This window comes from Panicum virgatum, chromosome 8K (genome assembly GCF_016808335.1).
Source record: "Panicum virgatum strain AP13 chromosome 8K, P.virgatum_v5, whole genome shotgun sequence".
Classification (NCBI taxonomy): domain Eukaryota; kingdom Viridiplantae; phylum Streptophyta; class Magnoliopsida; order Poales; family Poaceae; genus Panicum; species Panicum virgatum.
The window spans coordinates 46,861,312-46,882,986 of NC_053143.1; the positions used below are offsets into that span (position 1 = coordinate 46,861,312).

General features: G+C 45.2%; 1 protein-coding gene across 1 annotated transcript; it reads right to left on the minus strand.

The window, feature by feature from the left end:
* Positions 1 to 666: 666 nt before the first annotated feature.
* On the minus strand, positions 667 to 20,714 carry LOC120645830. The gene is made up of 4 exons (XM_039922562.1): positions 20,656 to 20,714; positions 14,437 to 15,505; positions 12,907 to 13,462; positions 667 to 1,233 (listed from the first exon to the last, which is right to left on the minus strand). The coding sequence occupies exons 1-4, from the start codon at positions 20,712 to 20,714 to the stop codon at positions 1,229 to 1,231; spliced, it is 1,689 nt and encodes a 562-aa protein (XP_039778496.1). The 3' UTR covers positions 667 to 1,228.
* Between the last annotated feature and the right edge of the window lie 961 nt (positions 20,715 to 21,675).

Genomic DNA, 21,675 nt, shown 5'->3' on the forward strand with positions numbered 1-21,675 from the left:
ACGATGGGAGCAAAACCGAAGCACCACCACAGCACCCACCCACAACCCACACTCTTGTAGTCGTCGAAAACCTCAGGCGTGTGTCTCATCAAAAAACAGGGAGCTTTTGTTTGGATCGGTGAATACAAATGCGAAGGAGGTCATTGCAAAGTTGCATGGGAGGAACCTCATATACACCAGAGAAACATCTCCAAGTCATCCAAGAAGCATATAGATCAAATCCTTAGATTTAGCACAAGTTTTGTGAGTGAGAGTGCTACGCTAGCTCAAGTTTGAGTGTGAGAGTAAGGTGGTGTGCCTTGTGTGCTATGCTTGAGAGCTGCTCAAAGTGTACCACCCTACGTACCTACTGTCACTAGGAATTGAAGCCACTGTGATCAAAGTGAATTTTTTTAGTAAATTGATTAGATCATTATGTTGATTATTCCATAGTTGTGATCACCTGGTTTCTAGTGCTTGTGTTTCATTCAGAGTCCATGATATGATCTATGCAGTAGTGATCACATGTAAATTGTCTCTGATTTATCTTAACATGGGTGTGTGAGGAAAGAGTGTACAGGAGTACACCCACTTCTACTAAAACAAATGTAATAGCACTTATGTATCCAACACATTATTGCAATTATTAATAAATATATAGGCATATGGCTGTTTGTGGAAAGTTACCGTTCTTTGGAAGAGATCAAGGGCGTCATCAATTTCTAAGCCTTCAACGTTCCACCAGTTATCTGAACAGTATGTTGCCACACTTTCTTCATTTACAATGACAATAATACGGGTTCGATTTTGGTAATGTTCAAATCCCAAAGCATGTTTTATTGAGTCCCACTCTTCCTTGGACCGCAGACCATCAATAACAATGAGACAAGCATGGGTTTTTAGAAGCTCACAACACTGTTGAATTGGGTCTCTGATTCTCATCATTCTACCATGTTGGAGAGATCCCGAGTGCAAATCCAAGAGTAATCTCCATGAGAAGTCCCTTATATTGAATGGATGGGATACATCTACCCACCCAAACTTTTCGAAAGGTTTCTTTCCATCAATCACTTTTTTGTAGTAGACGTGTTGGACAATATATGATTTACCAACACCAGCGATTCCACACATGGGTTGCACCCTTGGATTATTAACGCTAAGATTCTCCACATCTGCCCTGCGGCCAACAAGTTGATGTTTCTTTAACCATTCCCTTGCAGCTTTCGTCTTGATGGCCCTCTCCTCATCCTCACCCTGTTATGCAAATAGGAAAATATTGAGCTGTCTTCGATGCACTGAAATGCCATTTTTATTTAAAATATAAAAGTAGATGAACCTTCAATCATGTGGCCTAAAAAGTAGCCTAGAAATAATTTTAAAAAGCACTATATGTTACCATAATTTATTTTGTGGATGTTGACTGAATCATATCAACTGACCAAAATAAATTTCGCCAAGTATAGTTTGTTGAGTTCCTTGCAGTACAATGTGCCCATCTAAATTCAAGTCTTTGACTTGATATGAGTGCTTTTTCTCACTCGATTCATTACGAGATTTAACAGCTTTATTTTTTCAATGTTAGGCGTCGTGCTCAATAGTAACATTATTTATAGCGACTTCCTTAGTCTAGACATCCTACACGTCGATACCGCCAGTGCTATCAATTGTTATTACTTGGCACAATACTACCATCTTTCTTTATTTTTTGCTGCCTCGGTTTTCTTATAGTTAGTTGACTATAGCTTGTTATGGATGCTCCTGAGACGTGTTGGCAAAAAAGATAAAATCATACAAATTATCAAGAAAATCAGAAATTAAACATACCGCCATCAATTTTGTATAGTCTGATAATCATTGATAATAATAACCATTAGATCTATTTTATTTTAAAATATTACCCAGCAATACCATATATTATAAAAGTTGTCAAAAGTAACCCTTTAAATTAAATTTGTACCTATTTCTAAAGCAGTAAGGTTTCTATCTAAATTTTTAATTTGGTCCATCTCGTAATATTGACAGGTGGGCCTTAGTCCATTCTACAAATTAACGTACTGGCACCATAGTCCGTAGTAACGCACGGGCATAATTGTCTATAGTCCATTTCTAATTTACCAACCACCACCATAAAGTAACATACATGTGTGCCACCGTGCAAACCAAGTAGACATGATCAATACAATCATAATTCAACCATTATGGAAAAAAATTAATAAATAAGATACAAATATATGACACTAACAAATTATTTTAAATTATATTAATAATAATCTATAAAAATAAATTATTTTAGTCACTACTTTAGGTAATAAATTTATATATTTTTGTTGAGACATTACAACAATGCACTAGAAGTTCAGGGAAACTTGTTTTTCCTCAAATTATTTTTTCGATGGTTGAGGGACCGAAAGGGCGACCAGAGTGGGGTGAATGGGAGCCAATTCAAAATTCTCGCAATCGAAAGCTCGGCCTAAGAACTCAATATTGCACCCAACCCTCAAGTCCTAGGTGAGGTGTAGAGTAGCTATAGAGGAGCTACACTAACACTAAACAGCCCTAGGAACAAGCGAGAAGTAACGCGGAAGCAAACAGCAAGAAGAAGCTACTGAGAAACACGTAAGGTATACTCACCGGTTAAACCGACGTGCACAGAGACACTTCGTCGGTTTAACCGACGCGCAGAGCCTGCAGTAGTGAAAAACCGAGCACCGGTTGAACCGATGCAGTGTATTGGACAGCGTCGGTTCAACCGACGATCGAACACCGGATGAACCGATAAAATCAACAATAACACCGGTGCAGTTGTCCAGAGAGGCTTCAAAATGGACTTTGACTACACCGGTTAAACCGACGCATGCAAAACCAAAGCACCGGTGCAGTTGTCCAGAGGAGCAGCAAAAGGAATCCAACCGAGCACCGGATGAACCGACGTTAACGAAAATGTATACGCCGGTTAAACGATCCAAACTCCAAAACCCTAACAGCCGAACTTCTACTCACCGGTTGATCCGATGCCTGTTAAGAGCTAAAACACCGGTGCAACGAATGAGTAGCAGAAAACCCTAAGCCACGAACAACCTACTCACTGGTTGAACCGAAGCACAAGAGTACAAGCGTCGGTTTAACCGGTGTTAGGTAAAATTCTGCCTAGAGACGTTTTTCAGCCCGCGATCCTCGAAGAACTCGATGATCGAAGAACCAAATCTCGTCCAAAGCTTCCCAAATTTCATAGGCACGATCACAAAGGACTTGTGAACATGTCCACATAAGAAATCGACGATTCACTCCATGGTTTGGGAGGAATCGAGGAAATTCAAAGCAAGATAGGGGTTTTCTCAAGAACGTGAAAACTTCGATTCGATTAAACTCTTGATTCCTGGGCGTTTGGCACTAGGCTAGATGGATTGGAATCATCACAAAGAGTCATAAAGTCGTCAAGAACAAGCCAAACATCTCGTGCTCAAGAATCGACGAAGAAAATCAAATTCATCCCAAAACGAAGCACAAATCGTACGAGATTGAATTGAATTCAAAACCCCGGAGGGCACAAGGAGGATTGGGCCTCCTTTCCCGATCAATCTCAGTATAAACACCTCAAGAATACATACCTCTAGTTCTCATCCTTGAGAGGGAGGAAGAGAGGAGAGGGAGAAGAGGAGGGCGCCAGCCAGGGAGGTGAGAGGAGCAGTGGGTTCTGCTTGGCAGGTGCAGGGGAGAAGAGAGGAGAGGGGGTATTTGTAGTGCCTACGCAGGGGTCTAAAATACCCCTAGACTTAAACTAAAGACTAGAAGGCCCGTAGGGGCAAAACCGGAAATATGTACACGATCTCATCCGACGGCGGAGTTTCTTTCTTCGACTCGAAGCCTTCTCCGCGATGCCGCCATGTCGGTGAAGATCCGGTTCGCGGTTTTGATGGGTCCGCGAAACCCGGGTAGTTGGCCGGTTTTGAGAAAACCGCCAAAACTCCACGCGCGGGAAGATTCCCGCCTCCACGCCGTGGCCCTAGACGCCGTTCCCGCCTCGGCCTTCTGACGGTCCTAGACGCCGCCCGACGCCTGTCACCTCCTCCCCTGCAGCGAGGCCCTAGACGTCGTCGACGCCCGTCGCCTCTGTCAGTCCCGAGACCGACGCCCGTGCCTCCACGACTTGGCATCTTCAACCGCCATCCACCTCCTTGGTTTTGTGGCTCAAACCAAGAAACCCGCCTTCCGTCGCCGCTTGCGCCCTCGATCTAGGAGTGGACGCCACAGGTGCCGCCCGGCCTGAGCTCCGGTCCTGGCTACCCTTCACCGCCATCCACCGCACGGTCCATCGGCCACAGCACCTCCACGGTAGCTCTCCGATGACACTCGACGCCCGTGTACCTGCAATCCAAAGACCAAGCGCACGATCACACTGCACGGTTGACAATTCACTCATCACAACCAGGAGAAGGTACTCACATTCCTCAATCTCCCCCTTGATGAGTGCATTGTCAACACACCACAAATGGACCAAGATAGAACCAAAAACAGTGAAGAACAAAGAAGCAAGAGAGGACTTGAACAAGTGACAAAAGCTCGAAAGAAGCAAGAACAAGTCACTTGACCAAGCAAAGATCGATTCCCTAAGACAAGGGCAATGGCTCGACGCAATCGATCAAACACAAACATGACTCCTCAAAGACAGAGGCAGGGCTCGACACAGTCATGCCAGAAGCGAAATGAAAGCCAGGAGCTAAACAAAGCAGAAACTCCCACTGAGATGCATTTCCCCCTCACATGTGCAACTCTCACCATATGTATGCACTCTCAAAGCACTGTGCACAACAAGTTTTTGGATCTCTCAAAAAAACAAACATTTCCCCCCAAAACTTCTCCCCCTTGTTGGCACATGCACACATCAAGGCTAGATAGACCTAAAGCTCCCCCTGAAACTGAAACTCCCCCTGAACATATGCTATGCAATGAATGCAATGCAGGAGGTGTAAGTGAAAGCATTCAGGGATACAAGAATATGAGCAAATATCTAGTCACAAGCACGTGTGCATCCATAAACAAGACATGCATCTAGCTCAACAGGATATATCAAATCACATCTAGAGCTAGACAAGTTCAGTTTAGGAGAAATAAAAGCATCACCCTTGGTCTAGCACTAGCAAGTAGGGAATGAAGAACAATGCTAATCAAACTCATACAGGTGAGCCAAAAACATCCAAAGCATGTTGCAAACATTCATTTTGCAATCAGATTATATCAAGCAATCTAATGCCAGGGGTTGAAAGCTTGTCATGCTTTACTTAGCAACAAGGCCAAGAATATGCCAAAAGGCAATCAGAAGCTTAAGACACTCGTTTCAGTCATGCACAGCCTTGCCCGGGTTCTCACAAGTGCAAAGTGAGCCATCTCGAAAGCTCGATCAGTGCGACAAGCAATCCCACCTGGATCTTTCCATTTCATTTCAAGCACAATTCAAGCAATTTTATCAATTTTAGATCATGTCAAGTATGAATTGCTGAACGAAAGGCCACACTAGCATGAATGAGATAGCAAAGCATATCAACACGCCCTAACATGCTAGTAGCCAAGACAGGGTGACCATGTTTTCAAATTTTCAAATCAAAATAGCTTAACTCAGAGGATGTCATATACACAGTGGAGCAAGCTATCCATGATCACATTTATAAACTCACACTAGCAAGCACTAGAAGGTCATAGCAAAGTATACAAGAATGCTAGTGCAAGTGAAGCAATGCAAAATGCAAGAAATGTACAATGCATATGCACAATGCAACTACTAAACCTAGAAAACGAAGAGAAGGACAATCAAAACCTACAAAGCTAACCAAAGAAAAGTCAGCGATCAAAAGGGGTAACAAACCCCAAGCTCCCCTCGCAAGCGAGCAAAGGTGTCCTGCTCAAGTGGTATGGTGAGGATATATGCGGTTTGCCTCTCTGATGGGACATGGATCAAGTCCATGTGTCCTCTCTCATGCTTATCTCGCAGGAAATGGAACCGTATATCTATGTGTTTGGTTCTAGAGTGTAGTACAGGGTTCTTTGCAATGCTAATAGCTGACATGTCTACAAAGATGGGAACCCTATCAAAACTCAGTCCATAATCCTGCAAGGTTTGTTTCATCCAAAGGATCTGGGAGCAGCAGCTAGCAGCGGCGACATACTTAGCTTCTATGGAAGAAAGCGCTACGCTAGCCTGCTTGCGAGAGGACCAAGACACCAAAGATGTGCCGAGAAATTGACAAGTGCTGGATGTCGACTTGTGATCCAACCAACACCCACCGAAATCGGCATCAGAAAAGCCCACCAAAACCAGAGAAGAATCCACAGAGTACCAAAGACCAAGTTCAGGGGTGAATTTCAGATACCTGGAGATGCGTTTCACCACCTGCCTGTGGGAGGTGCGCGGCGAAGCCTGATACCGCGCACAGAGGATGGTGCCGAACTGGATGTCCGATCGCGTCGCCGTCAGGTACAGGAGAGAGCCGATCATGCTCCTGAACTCCTTCTGGTCCACCACCTCGCCGTCCAAGTCCTCATCAAGCGCCGTCGATGTGCTAATCGGAGTCGGCTGAGGAGACAAGTCACTCATGTCGAACTTCCGCAGCAAGTCCCTTGTGTACTTGGCTTGATGGACGAACGTCCCCTAGGAAGTTTGCTTGATCTGCAGCCCGAGGAAGAACTGCAGCTCACCCATCATGCTCATCTCGAACTCCCTGGACATCTGCTCAGAAAACTTGGAGACAAGAGCGTGAGAAGAGCCACCAAAGATAATATCATCCACGTATATCTGAACTAATAGAAAGTCAGTGCCAGAACATATGAGGAAAAAAGTTTTATCCACACATTCCATTTTAAAACCCTGAGCCAGCAAAAATGTTTTCAAACTATCATACCAAGCTCTAGGGGCTTGTTTCAAACCATAAAGTGCTTTTTGAAGTTTGTAAACACGGTTTGGAAACTTGGGATTTTCGAAACCAGGGGGTTGTTTCACATAAACCTCTTCTTCGATAAAGCCATTCAAGAAGGCAGATTTAACGTCCATTTGGAAAACTTTAAAACCATTGGAAGCAGCAAATGCAAGAAAGATTCGAATAGCTTCCAGACGAGCAACTGGGGCAAAAGTTTCCTCAAAATCAATCCCTTCTTTTTGGCAAAACCCCTGGGCAACAAGACGAGCCTTGTTTCAAACAACCAACCCACCTCACCCTGCTTGTTTTTGTAAACCCACTTCGTTCCGATGGGATTACAAGCAGGTGGAGGCTCGACTAAAACCCAAACTTGGTTTCTTTCAAAATTTTCAAGTTCCTCGTGCATGGCATTGACCCAATTAGAATCAGAAAGAGCGTGTCCAATATCTTCGGGCTCAAAAGAGGCAACAAATGCTGAATGAGCAAAGCCAGCGATACTTGTTAACTTGGACCTGGTGACTCGCTCGTTGAGATCACCTAGCATCTGTTGAGGTGGATGGCGACGCTGAATGTGTCGCGGTGCTTCCCATGTCGAAGTCGCCTCCACCTCAACCAAAGCTAGTGTCTCCTCAAGTGCAGCTGGTGCAGGCTGAGTCACTTGCTCGATCAGCCCCCGGGAAGTAGACATAGTCGGGTCGGGGCCGTCGTCATCGTCCGAGCTCGTGGTGGAGGCAGCTGGGTCCACAGCACGCGTGGTAGCCTCAGCAGCATCCTCCGCAGCTTCTTCCTCCTCATCTTCAAAGATGGGAGTACCGAGCTCATCATCTCCTGCAACCTCAAAGACAAAAGAATTGCACGGTGCAGTCTCGTCGAAGGTGACTTCACAAGTCTCTCTGACGATGTTAGTATCAATGATAAGCACACGGTAAGCTCTAGAGTGAGAAGTATAACCGATAAAAATGCCGTCAGACGAGCGAGACTCAAACTTATCAAGATTTCCTTCTTTCAGCACAAAGCACCGACAACCGAAAACTCTGAGATGGTCAACACGGGGCTGGTGTCCAAATCGCAACTCATAAGAAGTCTTGTGCATGAAAGCACGCAAGAAAATGCGATTGGACACATAACAAGCGATGTTCACCGCCTCAGCCCAGTACTTACGAGGAGTCCTATGCTCATCGAGCATCGTCCTCGCCATCTCAACCAGCGTCCGATTCTTCCGCTCTACAACTCCATTCTGCTGTGGAGTGTAGGGAGAAGAATACTGGTGTTCGAGTCCTTGATCACTGCAAAAGGTGTCAAAACGAGTGTTTTTGAATTCTGTACCATTATCATTGCGGATCGCTCTCATGGCCTGGGGTAACTCGTTTTTCAACCTCAAGATCAAGTCTCGAGCAAACTCGAAAGCCTCATCCTTGGTTCTCATGAAAAAGACCCAAGAAAAGCGAGAAAAGTCGTCCACGATCACAAGAACGTACCACTTCCCACCAACAGACATCACCCGAGAAGGACCGATAGTGTCCATATGTAGCAATTCTCCAGGGTGAGAGGTCATCACTTGATTAACACGCGGATGAGAAGCGGCAACCATCTTCCTGTGGCGACACGGATGGCAAACAAGATCCTTCTCAAACTTCAATTTGGGCAATCCTCGGATTAGGCCAAGTGAGCTAAGTCTCAACAACAAGTCAAAGCTCAAATGTCCAAGTCTCCTATGCCACTTCCAAATATCAGAAGAAGGACCAGCCAACAAGCAACAAGAAGGGATAAGAGGAGTTCTAGAAAAGTCAACCAAGAAAACCCGATCGCGAGGAACAATCCGGCAAACCAAATCTCCTCTGGAATCTAAAACGCGAGAACAACCCTCCTTGAAGCGAACCTCAAACCCCTCATCAAAAAGTTGCGAAACAGAGAGCAAATTGAACCCAAGGTTCGAAACCAAAGCAACTTTCCTCAGGGTAAAGCGATCAGAAACATGAACAGCGCCAAGTCCACGTACCTTTCCTCTTCCATTGTCCCCGAACACAATGTATTCCTTTGAGCGCATCGGGGTGAGGCTGGAGAACCAATTGTCATTCCCGGCCATATGGCGCGAACAACCAGAGTCCATGATCCACCTGTTCTCCAGGCCTCCAACCTGCACATCAGTAGTGAGACAAAGGGTGAGCAAATGTCTCAACACTGGGGTTAGACTGCAAAGAAGCTAGATCAGACTTAAAGATGGGACACTCATTATATTCAAGCGCATCGCTAACAATGGGAGCGTCCTTGACAAGTTCAAGCTCATGCTTGGCCTTGGCTAGCTCATGAGACACGTCAGCAAGCGAAGTCTTGGCAACATCCAAGTTTGCGATGTTCTCATCATGCTTGGCACGGAGAGCAACAAGATCATTCATGTGAGATATGCAGCCAGCGCACTCATCCTCACCAGTTCTCTCTCTAGCACAAGCCAGCTCAGCCCTAAGCTTTCTACGCTTTCTGGCTGCTTCCTTAAGCAACCTCTTCTGGTTGTCGAGAGCGGCGTACAACTCCCTAACCTCAGTATCAAGGAGGTCGATGGTGGAGTTTACCTCTGAATCACTCTTGGATCCAGGAGAAGAGTCATCGTGCGTCGGTGTAGCATGTCCACCTGGAGACGCACGAGCACCATTGGCCTCTCCTGCCATGGTGCAGAAACCCTTGCGCCGACCGGCCGCCAAGCAAAGGCCGATGAAGCCAGTGGCATCCTTGTCCCGCTTCTTCTTCTTCTTGTCGTCGTCTTCGGAGGTCGGTGAAGAAGAGCAGTCGGTGTCTGAGCTCTTGTCGAGGTCGCTGAGCTGCGCCAGGAAAGCTTTCTCCCGCTTCTTAGCCTTGTACTGGAACTGCTTCTTGAGCGACTCCTTGTCGAAGCATCCTCCCTGGTCACGACTGCGGTGCTTGTGGTGCCGACGCTCCTTGTTGGAGCCTCCCTCGTCGCGGTCGCGGTGGCGGTAGTAGTTGGGGTTGTTGTTCTGGCCACCGCCGGACTTCTTGGGGCACTCGGCGATGAAGTGGTTCGGATCGCCACAGTGGTAGCACCCGTTGTTCTTCCGCATCTGCTAGTTGTGGTAGACACGCTGGAACTTGCTGATGAGGAGGCACAAGTCGTCGTCGCCCAGCATCTCTAATTGCTCATCTGTCACAGAAGGCAAAGAGGCAAGAGAAAAGCCAAGAGCAGAGTTAGCGTTGGAGCTCGATCCACTTGGGCCAGACACAAGAGCGATGCTCTTGGAATGAGGGGCACCATTGAGCTTAGCTCGTGTCTGGTTATCCACCTCAGTGGCTTTGAGCTTGCTGAACAGCTCATTCATGGTCAGAGTCTCATAGCCTGCAGACTCAATGATCGTGTTCACCTTGAGATCCCACATAGAGCGGTCAAGTGCGTAGAGCAACTTGAGGGCCTTCTCATGCTCTGTGTAGTCAAAGACATCAGTAGGTCTGTTCGCACTAACTTTGTTCACAATCGATTGAAACCGACTGAACATGTCGCCAATGATCTCACCCGGCCCTTGTGTGAAATTCTCGTATTCATGCCGGTGAGTCTCGAACAACCTAGCCTTAACCTGAGGTGTGCCCTCATGGTAGTTCTCAAGACATGTCCAAACCTTGTGGGCTTCCTGAAAACCCTGGACGCGTGAGAACTCCGCACGAGAAACGCCAGCGAACAAGGCATTGACCGCCTTGGCGTTGGCCTCGTGCTCGGACACCTGAAGAGGAGAGGTCTGAACGGCAAGCACCTCGTAAGCCTGGTTCTTGGTTATATGACAGACATCGGCTCCCATGCTTTGCAAGAAGGCTTGCATGCGAACCTTCCAATAAGCATAGTCCTCGCCGGAAAATACTGGGATCTTACCAAGACTCGCCATGGTCGCCAAGTGGTTTTCGAACCGGTTAAGGTATTGAAAACCTCAACCAAGCTCAGATACCAATTGAGGGACCGAAAGGGCGACCAGAGGGGGGTGAATGGGAGCCGATTCAAAATTCTTGCAATCGAAAGCTCGGCCTAAGAACTCAATATTGCACCCAACCCTAAGTCCTAAGTGAGGTGTCGAGTAGCTATAGAGGAGCTACACTAACACTAAACAGCCCTAGGAACAAGCGAGAAGTAACGCGGAAGCAAACAGCAAGAAGAAGCTGCTAAGAAACACGCAAGGTATACTCACCGGTTAAACCGACGTGCACATTGACACTTCGTCGGTTTAACCGACGCGCAGAACCTGCAGTAGTGAAAACGCGAGCACCGGTTGAACCGATGCAGTGTCTTGGACAGCGTCGGTTCAACCGACGATCGAACACCGGATGAACCGATAAAATCAACAATAACGCCGGTGCAGTTGTCCAGAGAGGCTTCAAAATAGACTTTGACTACACTGGTTAAACCGACGCATGCAAAACCAAAGCACCGGTGCAGTTGTCCAGAGGAGCAGCAAAAGGAATCCAACCGAGCACCGGATGAACCGACGTTAACGAAAAGGTATACGCCGGTTAAATGATCCAAACTCCAAAACCCTAACAGCCGAACTTCCACTCACCGGTTGACCCGATGCCTGTTAAGACCTAAAACACCGGTGCAACGAATGAGCAGCAGAAAACCCTAAGCCACGAACAACCTACTCACCGGTTGAACCGACGCACATGAGTACAAGCGTTGGTTTAACCGGTGTTAGGTAAAATTCAGCCCAGAGACGTTTTTCAGCCCGCGATCCTCGAAGAACTCGATGATCGAAGAACCAAATCTCGTCCAAAGCTTCCCAAACTTCGTAGGCACAATCACAAAAGACTTGTGAACATGTCCACAGAAGGAATCGACGATTCACTCCATGGTTTGGGAGGAATCGAGGAAATTCGAAGCAAGATCGGGGTTTTCTCAAGAACGCGAAAACATCGATTCGAGTAAACTCTTGATTCCTGGGGGTTTGGCACTAGGCTAGATGGATTGGAATCATCACAAAGAGTCACAAAGTCATCAAGAACAAGCCAAACATCTCGTGCTCAAGAATCGACGAAGAAAATCAAATTCTTCCAAAAACGAAGCACAAATCGTACGAGATTGAATGGAATTCAAAACCCCGGAGGGCACAAGGAGGATTGGGCCTCCTTTCCCGATCAATCTCAGTACAAACACCTCAAGAATACATACCTCTAGTTCTCATCCTTGAGAGGGAGGAAGAGAGGAGAGGGAGAAGAGGAGGGCGCCAGCCAGGGAGGTGAGAGGAGCAGTGGGTTCTGTTTGGCAGGAGCATGGGAGAAGAGAGGAGAGGAGGGTATTTGTAGTGCCCACGCAGGGGTCTAAAATACCCCTAGACTTAAACTAAAGACTAGAAGGCCCGTAGGGGCAAAACCGGAAATATGTACACGATCTCATCCGACGGCGGAGTTTCTTTCTTCGACTCGAAGCCTTCTCCGCGATGCTGCCATATCGGTGAAGATCCGGTTCGCGGTTTTGATGGGTCCGCGAAACCCGGGTAGTTGGCCGGTTTTGAGAAAACCGCCTAAACTCCACGCGTGGGAAGATTCCCGCCTCCACGCCGTGGCCCTAGACGCCGTTCCCGCCTCGACCTTCTGACGGCCCTAGACGCCGTCCGACGTCCGTCACCTTCTCGCCCACAGCGAGGCCCTAGACGCTGTCGACACCCATCGCCTCCGTCAGTCCCGAGACCGACGCCCGTGCCTCCACGACTTGGCGTCTTCAACCGCCGTCCACCTTCTTGGTTTTCTGGCGCAAACCAAGAAACCCGCCTTCCGTCGCCACTTGCGCCCTCGATCCAGGAGTGGACGCCACAGCTGCCGCCCGGCCTGAGCTCCGGTCCCAGCTGCCCTTCACCGCCGTCCACCGCACGGTCCATCGGCCACAGCACCTCCACGGCTGCTCTCCGTCGGCACTCGACGCCCGTGTACCTGCAATCCAAAGACCAAACGCACGATCACACCGCACGGTTGACAATTCACTCATCACAGCCAGGAGAAGGTACTCACATTCCTCAATGATTCTCATACATACCTCTTTGAAAAAAGACACGAAGAGACAGGTTAGCTGAGAGCAGCTCCAGCTCTCGGTGTGATTGTCCAACGCACGAGCTTGCAACTTCACTCAGCTGGGTGTGCACGAATATGCAGCTGCCGTTGGTCTTGTCTGGTAGGTATTCCCTAACAGCGTCCCAGCCATTCGCACTGGACACATCTTCCAGGAAGACTAAGTACCTCTTGTCGCTCATCACTTGCTTCACGAACTCCTTGATGAGTGCATCCTCGGTAACCATCTCCACACCTTTCAGTTTCAGGAAATCTTCGGCGCTTCCATGGCGTGGGCAGTAGTTTGCGCAAAATTGAGCCAGCAACCTCTGAATGAACTCGCGGGGAATGAGGGGTTGCATCAGCTTCACCCAAGCACGGTACCTGAAATTTTTGCAGATTTCTGGGTTGCGATCATAGGCCTTCTCGATGATGCGTGCCATTTCTACCTTTAGATCACCTACTTCTCCGCACATTGAGATCACTTGTAGTGGCTTGTCTTTCATGCTGATCAGCTCGATGAGATCTCTTGGGCTGCTACGCTTCTTCTCAGCAATATCAAATATGATAGTCAAATATGGGTATTGTAGACCATTATGATGTTAAAAATGACAAAAGAAAAAAAAAAGAGGGGAGCAAGGATAGAGAACAATCTTATTATTACTAATTGGAGGCTAGTCTCCACGAAGCTATCGAGGATTCTAGATAGACAGTCTAAAAATAATGAATTCTAGAAATTCTATTCTAGAAATTCTCATAAACAAAAAAAAATCCAGCAATCAATTGCAATCATAATAGCCATTGGATCTATTATTTTTTCTAATAAACTAACCACCTCTGCCATTATTAAAATAAGCTAAATTAACTCCCTAAACATGTATCTAAATTACCTACCTCTACCATTATAAAAAATAATCTAGAGTAACCTCCTAATATTCATGCAAATTACCCACATATCCCATTATAAAAATGATGTCTGATAACCCTCTAGGTTTGTATATAAATTATCTGATTAGGCCATTATTAAAAGTTAAATTAACTCCTAAATCTGAATCTAAGTTATATAATTCTAACAAAATATTAAAGCGCACCAATATAAATTCTAAATTACTATATCTACCATTATTAATATATTATTCATGTTATTGCTTATATAAAATATTACCAAGTGTGTGTGTCATGTATGGGGGAAGATATAAGAATACTAGTTTTTATATTGTTCGCGTAGCTTGAATATATGGTTCAATTAAATACGTATCAAATATATATGGAGGTGTGATATAAAGTGAAAAATATTGTTACTAGTTAAATATATTACAACTAGATAATGATGAGTATGTATCTTTAAAGTATTGTACATTAGAATATTTAATAGATGAAAGAAAGCATGGGATAGATAATTATAATTATTAGCTATAAGTCTTATTTTCGTATTAATTCTAATTAGCCTGTGCGGAGCAAACTGATAGGCTGGAGGAGTAAATTTGCTGAAAAGATATTGATAACGTTTCGAGCATACCTCATTGAAAAAGACACAAACAGAATGGTCAGCTGAGAACTGCTCCAGCTCCAATACTCTGTGTGATTGTCCAACGACCAAGCTTGCGACTTGGAGTTGCTGGGTGTGCACGACGACGCAGCTACCATTGTTCTTGTCTGGTAGGTATGCCCTGACAGTAGCCTCCCAGTCAACCGAGCTGGACAAATCTTCCAGGAAGATTATGTACCTGTTTTCACTAACTTGCTTGACGAACTCCTCGGTTAGTCGTTCCCTATCCATACCCATAATCTCTTCTACCTGCTTCAGAAAATCTATGGTGCTTCCTTGTTGCGGGCAACAGTTTGTGTGGAATTGAGCCATCAAGGTCCTGATGAACTCATGAGGGTTGAAGCGCTTCGTCAGCTTCACCCATGCACGGCAACTGAATTTGCTGCAGATTTCAGGGCTGTCAAGGGTCTTCTTGATGATGGATGTCACCCCAAGATCGCCTGTTGCACCCCAAAGTGAGATTACTTGAAGTGGAAGGACATGCTCTTTCTTCTTGATCAACTCGACGAGATCACTTGGACTGCCCTGCCTCTTCTTGGCTTCCCTCGCCTCGATAAGGATGCCCCCTGCTACTGTTGGATCGGTTACGGCCTGCTGAGGCGTCTTTTCCTCAGTGTGCGTGGAGCTGGAGCCACCGATCTGCCTGTAGCGCTGGTTCCTCTGGCCCATGGCTTCCACCCTGGACTTGAGCAACTCTAAAGCACTGACTGCATCATCCAGTGGCTCAGCCGGCGCCGCTGCTAGCATGCAGAGTGCACGTGGGAGCAAGCGGCGCCACCAGTTCCAGTGGGACTTGATATCCACGAGGACAACATATTCGATGCAGTCCTCCACATCTAAGGCCATGTTGCGGACCTGCCTTACCAAGGTCCTTACCATTTCGTCAGTGGCACGATCCTTGGCATCGTTGAGGAAAGAATGCATCATCTCGAACTCGTCGGAGATAAGCATCAGGTTCTGCTGCATACCCTTCTTCAGCTTCTCCTCCTCCTCAATCGCCGACTTGGCAGCAGTGAAAGGACCGATAGCGCGCTCTAGTCTAAGAGGGGGAGCGGGTAAATTAGGCAAATTAAAAACTTAGACCTATAGTTTCAACTAATTGCACAATATTAAACTAAAACATACTATCTAGATGTGCAACTATGGTTGTTCTAGTGTGAAATCCCTATCCCAAAAGAGTTTAGCAACCTATAGCCTTTCCTATCAAAAAATTACTCTATGAAAGTAAAGGCACACAAATTGCTAGTATGAAATATGGAAGCTTAAAGAGCGGGATAGGAGAAAGCAAACTCTCGACGCGGGTGTTTATCCCGTGGTTCGGTTAGGCACAAAGGCACACCTACATCCACGTTGTTGTAGCACTCACTAAGAGTATTGCTACTCGGCCACCAAGTCTCTTCCGTGAACACAATCACGGTCACTTTGGCCCGGGTTCCACTAAGGAGCTTCTCCACAAAGGATGGGGGTCTCCACGTCCCCCGTACAATGTTGTCGTCGCCGCTCCACACCAACTCGGAGGGTCGATGACGTTGCCGGCGAGCTTCACAGCTCTAAGGGGCCGACGCACCAAGCTCTTCTTTTGATTCACTAAAGAACCACAGCACAACGGATCAAGGCCTTGCAATCTCACTCACTAAGAGCTAACCTTTACACAACACTCTCAAAGTGTGCTAAGGACTAAAAGATATGATCACTAAGCTTTTGGATGGCTTAGAGATGTTCTTCAATATGTATGATATGTCTCAGGTCTCCAGCAAACTTCAAATGGCCGGGGGTACTTTCCACAAGGATATGATCTAAGTTTTCCACAAGTGTGTACAAAACATGATAATGTGAAAATCAAGTGCACAACTAGATGTTATAACTAGAAAGATTAGATTATATCATGCACGGAGGTAGCTCTAAAATAAAAAAGAATTGACAATGATACCAATTGAATGAATTTAGAACCTTGCATACCTTCGGGGGTACTTTGTTTACCTTGCATGTACCAATTGAAAGTGATTTGCAACCAATTGAAAGTGACTTACTACACCAAGGTAAAGCAAATGTATGAGCACATAGCCTATGAACTTAGATATGAGCATTTAAGTTCAATAGAGCATGGCTCAATATGCATGAAAGCACAATTTATCTAATCACTCTTATAGAATTGTTTGTTCATATTGATCGTGAGAAACATTCTCTTAGAGTGTTAACTCCATCTGAGACTACAAAATATAAACTAGGAAACATGTTAGTCTCAAAATCACAAGCCATAGGATGAACTCCCCCTAAATGTGTGCATTTAGTGTTTGAATCACCAAGCAAATGTATGCACATTGATTTTGACACAATTAGGAAGTTTACCCTATAGATTGTGTTCATGGTACACATATAAAATACATACCTCATGAGATCCATGTACCATGAAGGGTGACTTTATGTAGCTTTCTACACATTTATCAAACCATGTAGATTGCTCATGGGTTAGAATCATGACACAAGCAACCCACCATATATAACACTAGGAGATGCAATGCATGCAAACATCCTAGCAAAAAGCAATAGAGCTACATGATGCTTGAATTGAAATCTAGCTACCATTATTTTATGGGGGACTTGGGCAACAAATGTTCAAGTTGTGAGCTTAGCTTATTTCGACTTGAATCTTCACTTCAACTTGTAAGCTAAGCCTCAAAATCCCCCGAAGCCGTTCTTGGGTTTCAAGTCTCCTTTGGAACCCACACCGTTTGAGACCCCTTCATATTGGTTATGACATCCTTGGGCACCCAAATGGAGTGATTCCAACTCCTTTCTTGCTTCCCAACCTTGTGAGCAACCACCTTGCCATTGGTTTTTTCTTGATCACATAGGAGGTGCTATTGCTTTTGTTTCTCCGGTTGGGCTTGGTGTAGATAAGAGAACTCTTGATTGTAAGCTTCTTCTTGTTCTTCTCATCCGAAAGCTTCTTCCTTGGTTGAGGGTAGTTGTTGGACTTGTGGCCTTCTTTGTGGCACTTTGAGTAAGTCACGGTGGACCCCTTCTCAAGCTTCTTCACCATGTCTTCACGGTTATCTTGAGAAGGTTGGACATTGCTCTCTATGTCTTTGCCCTTCAATCTATACAAGTCCTTCATGAGGCTTTCCACTTTTTGCTTGAGCTCATCATTCTCCTTGGCTATGAGATCATCACATGATTCTACAACAATATTCTCATTGCATTTCTCATTGCAAGGGTTAGAGCAAGAATCATCAATTAAATCAACGCAAAAAGTTGAAGCATCTACCCTAGAGATAGGAATTGCACAAGGGATAGTTTACTTCATTTTAAAAGAGTCATTAGTATCATTAATGCTCTCAAATTTTAATTTGAGCTCTTCATGCTTCTTGCTAAGCAATTTGAATTTGCACATCAAATCTTCAAAGTTTGTAGCAAGAGAAGCATTTAGATCATTGAGAGCATTAAGGTTTTTAATTTCTTTTGATTGTTTCTTAATGACTTTTTGGTGCTCATGAACAAGGTCAAGAAGTTCATCAATTGAAGAAGAGTCGGAGTCATCATCACTTACATCGCTATCCATATCTTTGGCAATAAGGCAAGTGTTTGATGATGATCCGAAGTTGGTGCGGGTGGTGAATTTTTTGCTTGATTCATCACTTGAGCTAGCACTTGATTCTTCACCACCACTAACCCATTCACCAAAAATGGCAAATGACTTATGCTTGGGCTTCTTCTCCTTCTTTTGTTGATTTTTCTTTTTGAATATTTTCTCAACCTTCATAAGTTGATGGTGAGGCCCATCTTTAAGGAAGACCGTATACCCCATTGAGTTGATTTCTTCCAAGCATTTGTTCATCTTCTTGACTAGCATGTAGATATTGGGGTCTATTGGCTCTTTTTCATCATTTGAGGAGTTTTGGCATGCCTCATCTTCTTCCTCTTCACTTGAGCTACCTTTGATGGCCATCTTCTTCAACGTTTTGACTTACTTGCATGCAAGTGCACTATGTGTTGGTGAAGAAGGTGGCGCTCTTGGCTTGATATCATGACATAGCTCATGGGCGATCACCTTGTTTAGGACTTTGTTTGGTGTCATTGTGTTGAGATCTTTCTCGTATAGAATTATTGTCACCAAATCATAGTCCGGCCTTCGGAGTGAGTAAAGGATCTTGCGAATCAGTTCCAAATCTTCAATTTTCTTCACATCTATTGAGTTAATCTCATTCACAAAAATATTTAACCGTGAGTATATAGTTTCGGCATTTTCATGATCAAGTTGCTTGAAGCTATCAAGTTTATCAATGAGAACACGATATCTTTCATTTGCAACATCTTTTGTGACTTCATGGTTCTCACTAATAGTTTTCCATAAAACCTTAGCATTTTCGCAAACAAACACACGGTTGAACACATTTTCACCAAGAGAGTTTAAAATAGCACACTTGGCTATAGCATCATATTGCTTCTCTTGTTGACTATTGATTTTAGTTCCTTCACTCGTTACTCTTCAAACATTTAGGCCCTTCGCTTGGAGGTATGATTGCATTAAAATCTTTCATCGTTGGAAGCCCGTGCTATCGAAACGTGGAGTAGGTCATAGAGAATCCATCCCTTCCCCTAAAAGAGCTAACTCACTAGGCGGTGAAACCTAACCGATCAAGTGAGCCGGTAAACACAAATTGTCAATGGAATTGGCTTTCTTTATGAGAGGAGTGAGTCCCGGCTCTGATACCAATTGAAAGGACCGATAGCGCACTCTAGCCTAAGAGGGGGAGAAGGTGAATTAGGCAAGCTAAAAACTTAGACCTATAGTTCCAACTAATTGCACAATATTAAACTAAAACATGCTATCTAGATGTGCAACTATGGTTGTTCTAGTGTGAAACCCTTATCCCAAAAGAGTTTAGCAACATATAGTCTTTTCTATCAAGAAACTACTCTATGAAAGTAAAGGCACACAAATTGCTAGTATAAAATGCGGAAGCTTAAAGAGCGGGATAGGAAAAAGCAAACTCTCGACGCGGGTGTTTATCCCGTGGTTCGGTTAGCCACAAAGGCACACCTACATCCATGTTATTGTAGCACTCACTAAGAGTATTGCTCCACGGCCACCAAGTCTCTTCCGTGAACACAATCACGGTCACCTTGGCCCCGGGTTCGACTAAGGAGCTTCTCCACAAAAGATGGGGGTCTCCACGTCCCCCGTACAATATTGTCGTCGCCGCTCCACACCAAGTCGGAGGATCGATGACGTTGCCGGCAAGCTTCACAGCTCTAAGGGGCCGACGCACCAAGCTCTTCTTTTGGTTCACTAAAGAACCACAGCACAAAGAATCAAGGCTTTGCAATCTCACTCACTAAGAGCCAACCTTTACACAACACTCTCAAAGTGTGCTAAGAACTAAAGTATATGATCACTAAGCTCTTGAAAGGCTTGGAGATGTTATTCAATGTGTATGAGATGTCTCAGGTCTCCAGCAAACTTCAAATGGCCGGGGGAGCTCATATATATAGGCCACACACTTGAACTAGCCGTTTGGAGCCGTTGGCAGAATTCTGCGTAGGCATCGGAACTTCCGGTGCAGGTCGTCGGATCTTCCGGTCACTCACAGCAACTGAAGTAGCCGTTGGCTTCTCTGACACAGTTGCAGTGACTCCAGGGACCATCGGTTGAACCGATGCTTAGGGTGTCGGTTCAACCGGTCACACACAGCAACTGGACTAGCCGTTGAGCCTCCCTCTTCTGCTGACGCCATTGCTCCGACGCCTTGCTCCGACGCACCACCAGTTCAACCAGTGCTGAAGGCTTGGCTGCTGCACGCTTGACATCGTCTCTGGAACATTGTACGTTGAATGCACCGATGCCTATCTTGAAGCCGTCGGTTCATCCGGTGCTTCACTTCTTTCTTCGCTTGATCTCCAGAGGCGCACAGGCTTGTGCCAAAGCCAGAGCGTCGGATCTTCCGACAACCATCGGATGCACCGATGCTATGGGCATCGGTTCTTCCGGTGCTACTGATTTCAATAGAACTCGTCCAATTCAGCGTTTATTTGAGTTCTTTCTTCGTGTTTTCTTTGTATGGCCTTTTTACTTCATCCCTGGGATCTAGAAATGTTCACTCAACAAAACTATTAGTCCCATGGATTGCGTTGTCATTCGATCACCAAAATCACTCGAAATGGCATAAATTGTGCCATGTTCGTTACACAGCAGTCAGCATCCCCTCCACCGCCGACTTGGCCAACCCAAGAACAAGGTCCGCCATTGCTACTCCCTGGGCTGGATGTGTTTACTGCGTGGAAAGCAAAAGCTTGCTTGTGATGTGGTGATGCCTAACTGCTATTGCGTTGAATTTATAAAACCATCTTGAGCATGGAGGCTGATGTCAGGAGGAGGAGGAAGCAACATGCTGTGAACAAAAACACGCGTGGGTAAAAATAAAATCGACAATATATTTTTTTTTCCTAGACCATTGACTGGGGCGCTTCTCATGATAATCAACTACTACATCAATTCTGGCAACCCAGGTAATAATTAAACGCAAACCAATAATCATATATGCCAGCCATACTGCGTTGCGGCCCCCTACACTGCCAAGCGAAATATTTAAGCGCATTCAAAGTTATAATCATAAATGCATGTTCGATTTTGAGTTCAATTGCATTTCTTAGATATTTAAGTGTGTATATAAATTTGAATTGTAAAATCAAAATTCATATAATAAATTTATACCTATTTACAAAACAGAAACTACTTATTTTTACAAAGTAGAAACTACTTATTACGGTTTTGGCTGAAACTAACACTAATAGAAAAATATCTAAGGGCACCGGTTGCATGTGCCCTTTGGTACTGGTTTTTTGAACGGTACCCCGAAAGTGGTACCAATGGCTCGAGCCTTTGGTACCAGGTAAAATAACCGGTACCTAAGCCTCCAAAATTCATGCAAAATATTCTCTTTGGTTGGGATTCGAACTCGTGACCTCTAGCCTAGTGCGTTGCTTCTTTACCATCTCATCTACATAATTGTTTTGATTGAGAAGGAGATATATTCCTTTTAAAGTAACCCATGGATAACCAACCGGTACCTTAGGCTCCTAAGGTACCGTTTGGTAACACCAACCAGTACCTAAGGCTCGTCTATAGATACCGGTTGGTGGTACCACCCGGTACTAAAAATAAAAATTACCACCCGGTACCTATAGAGAGCCTTAGGTACCGGTTGA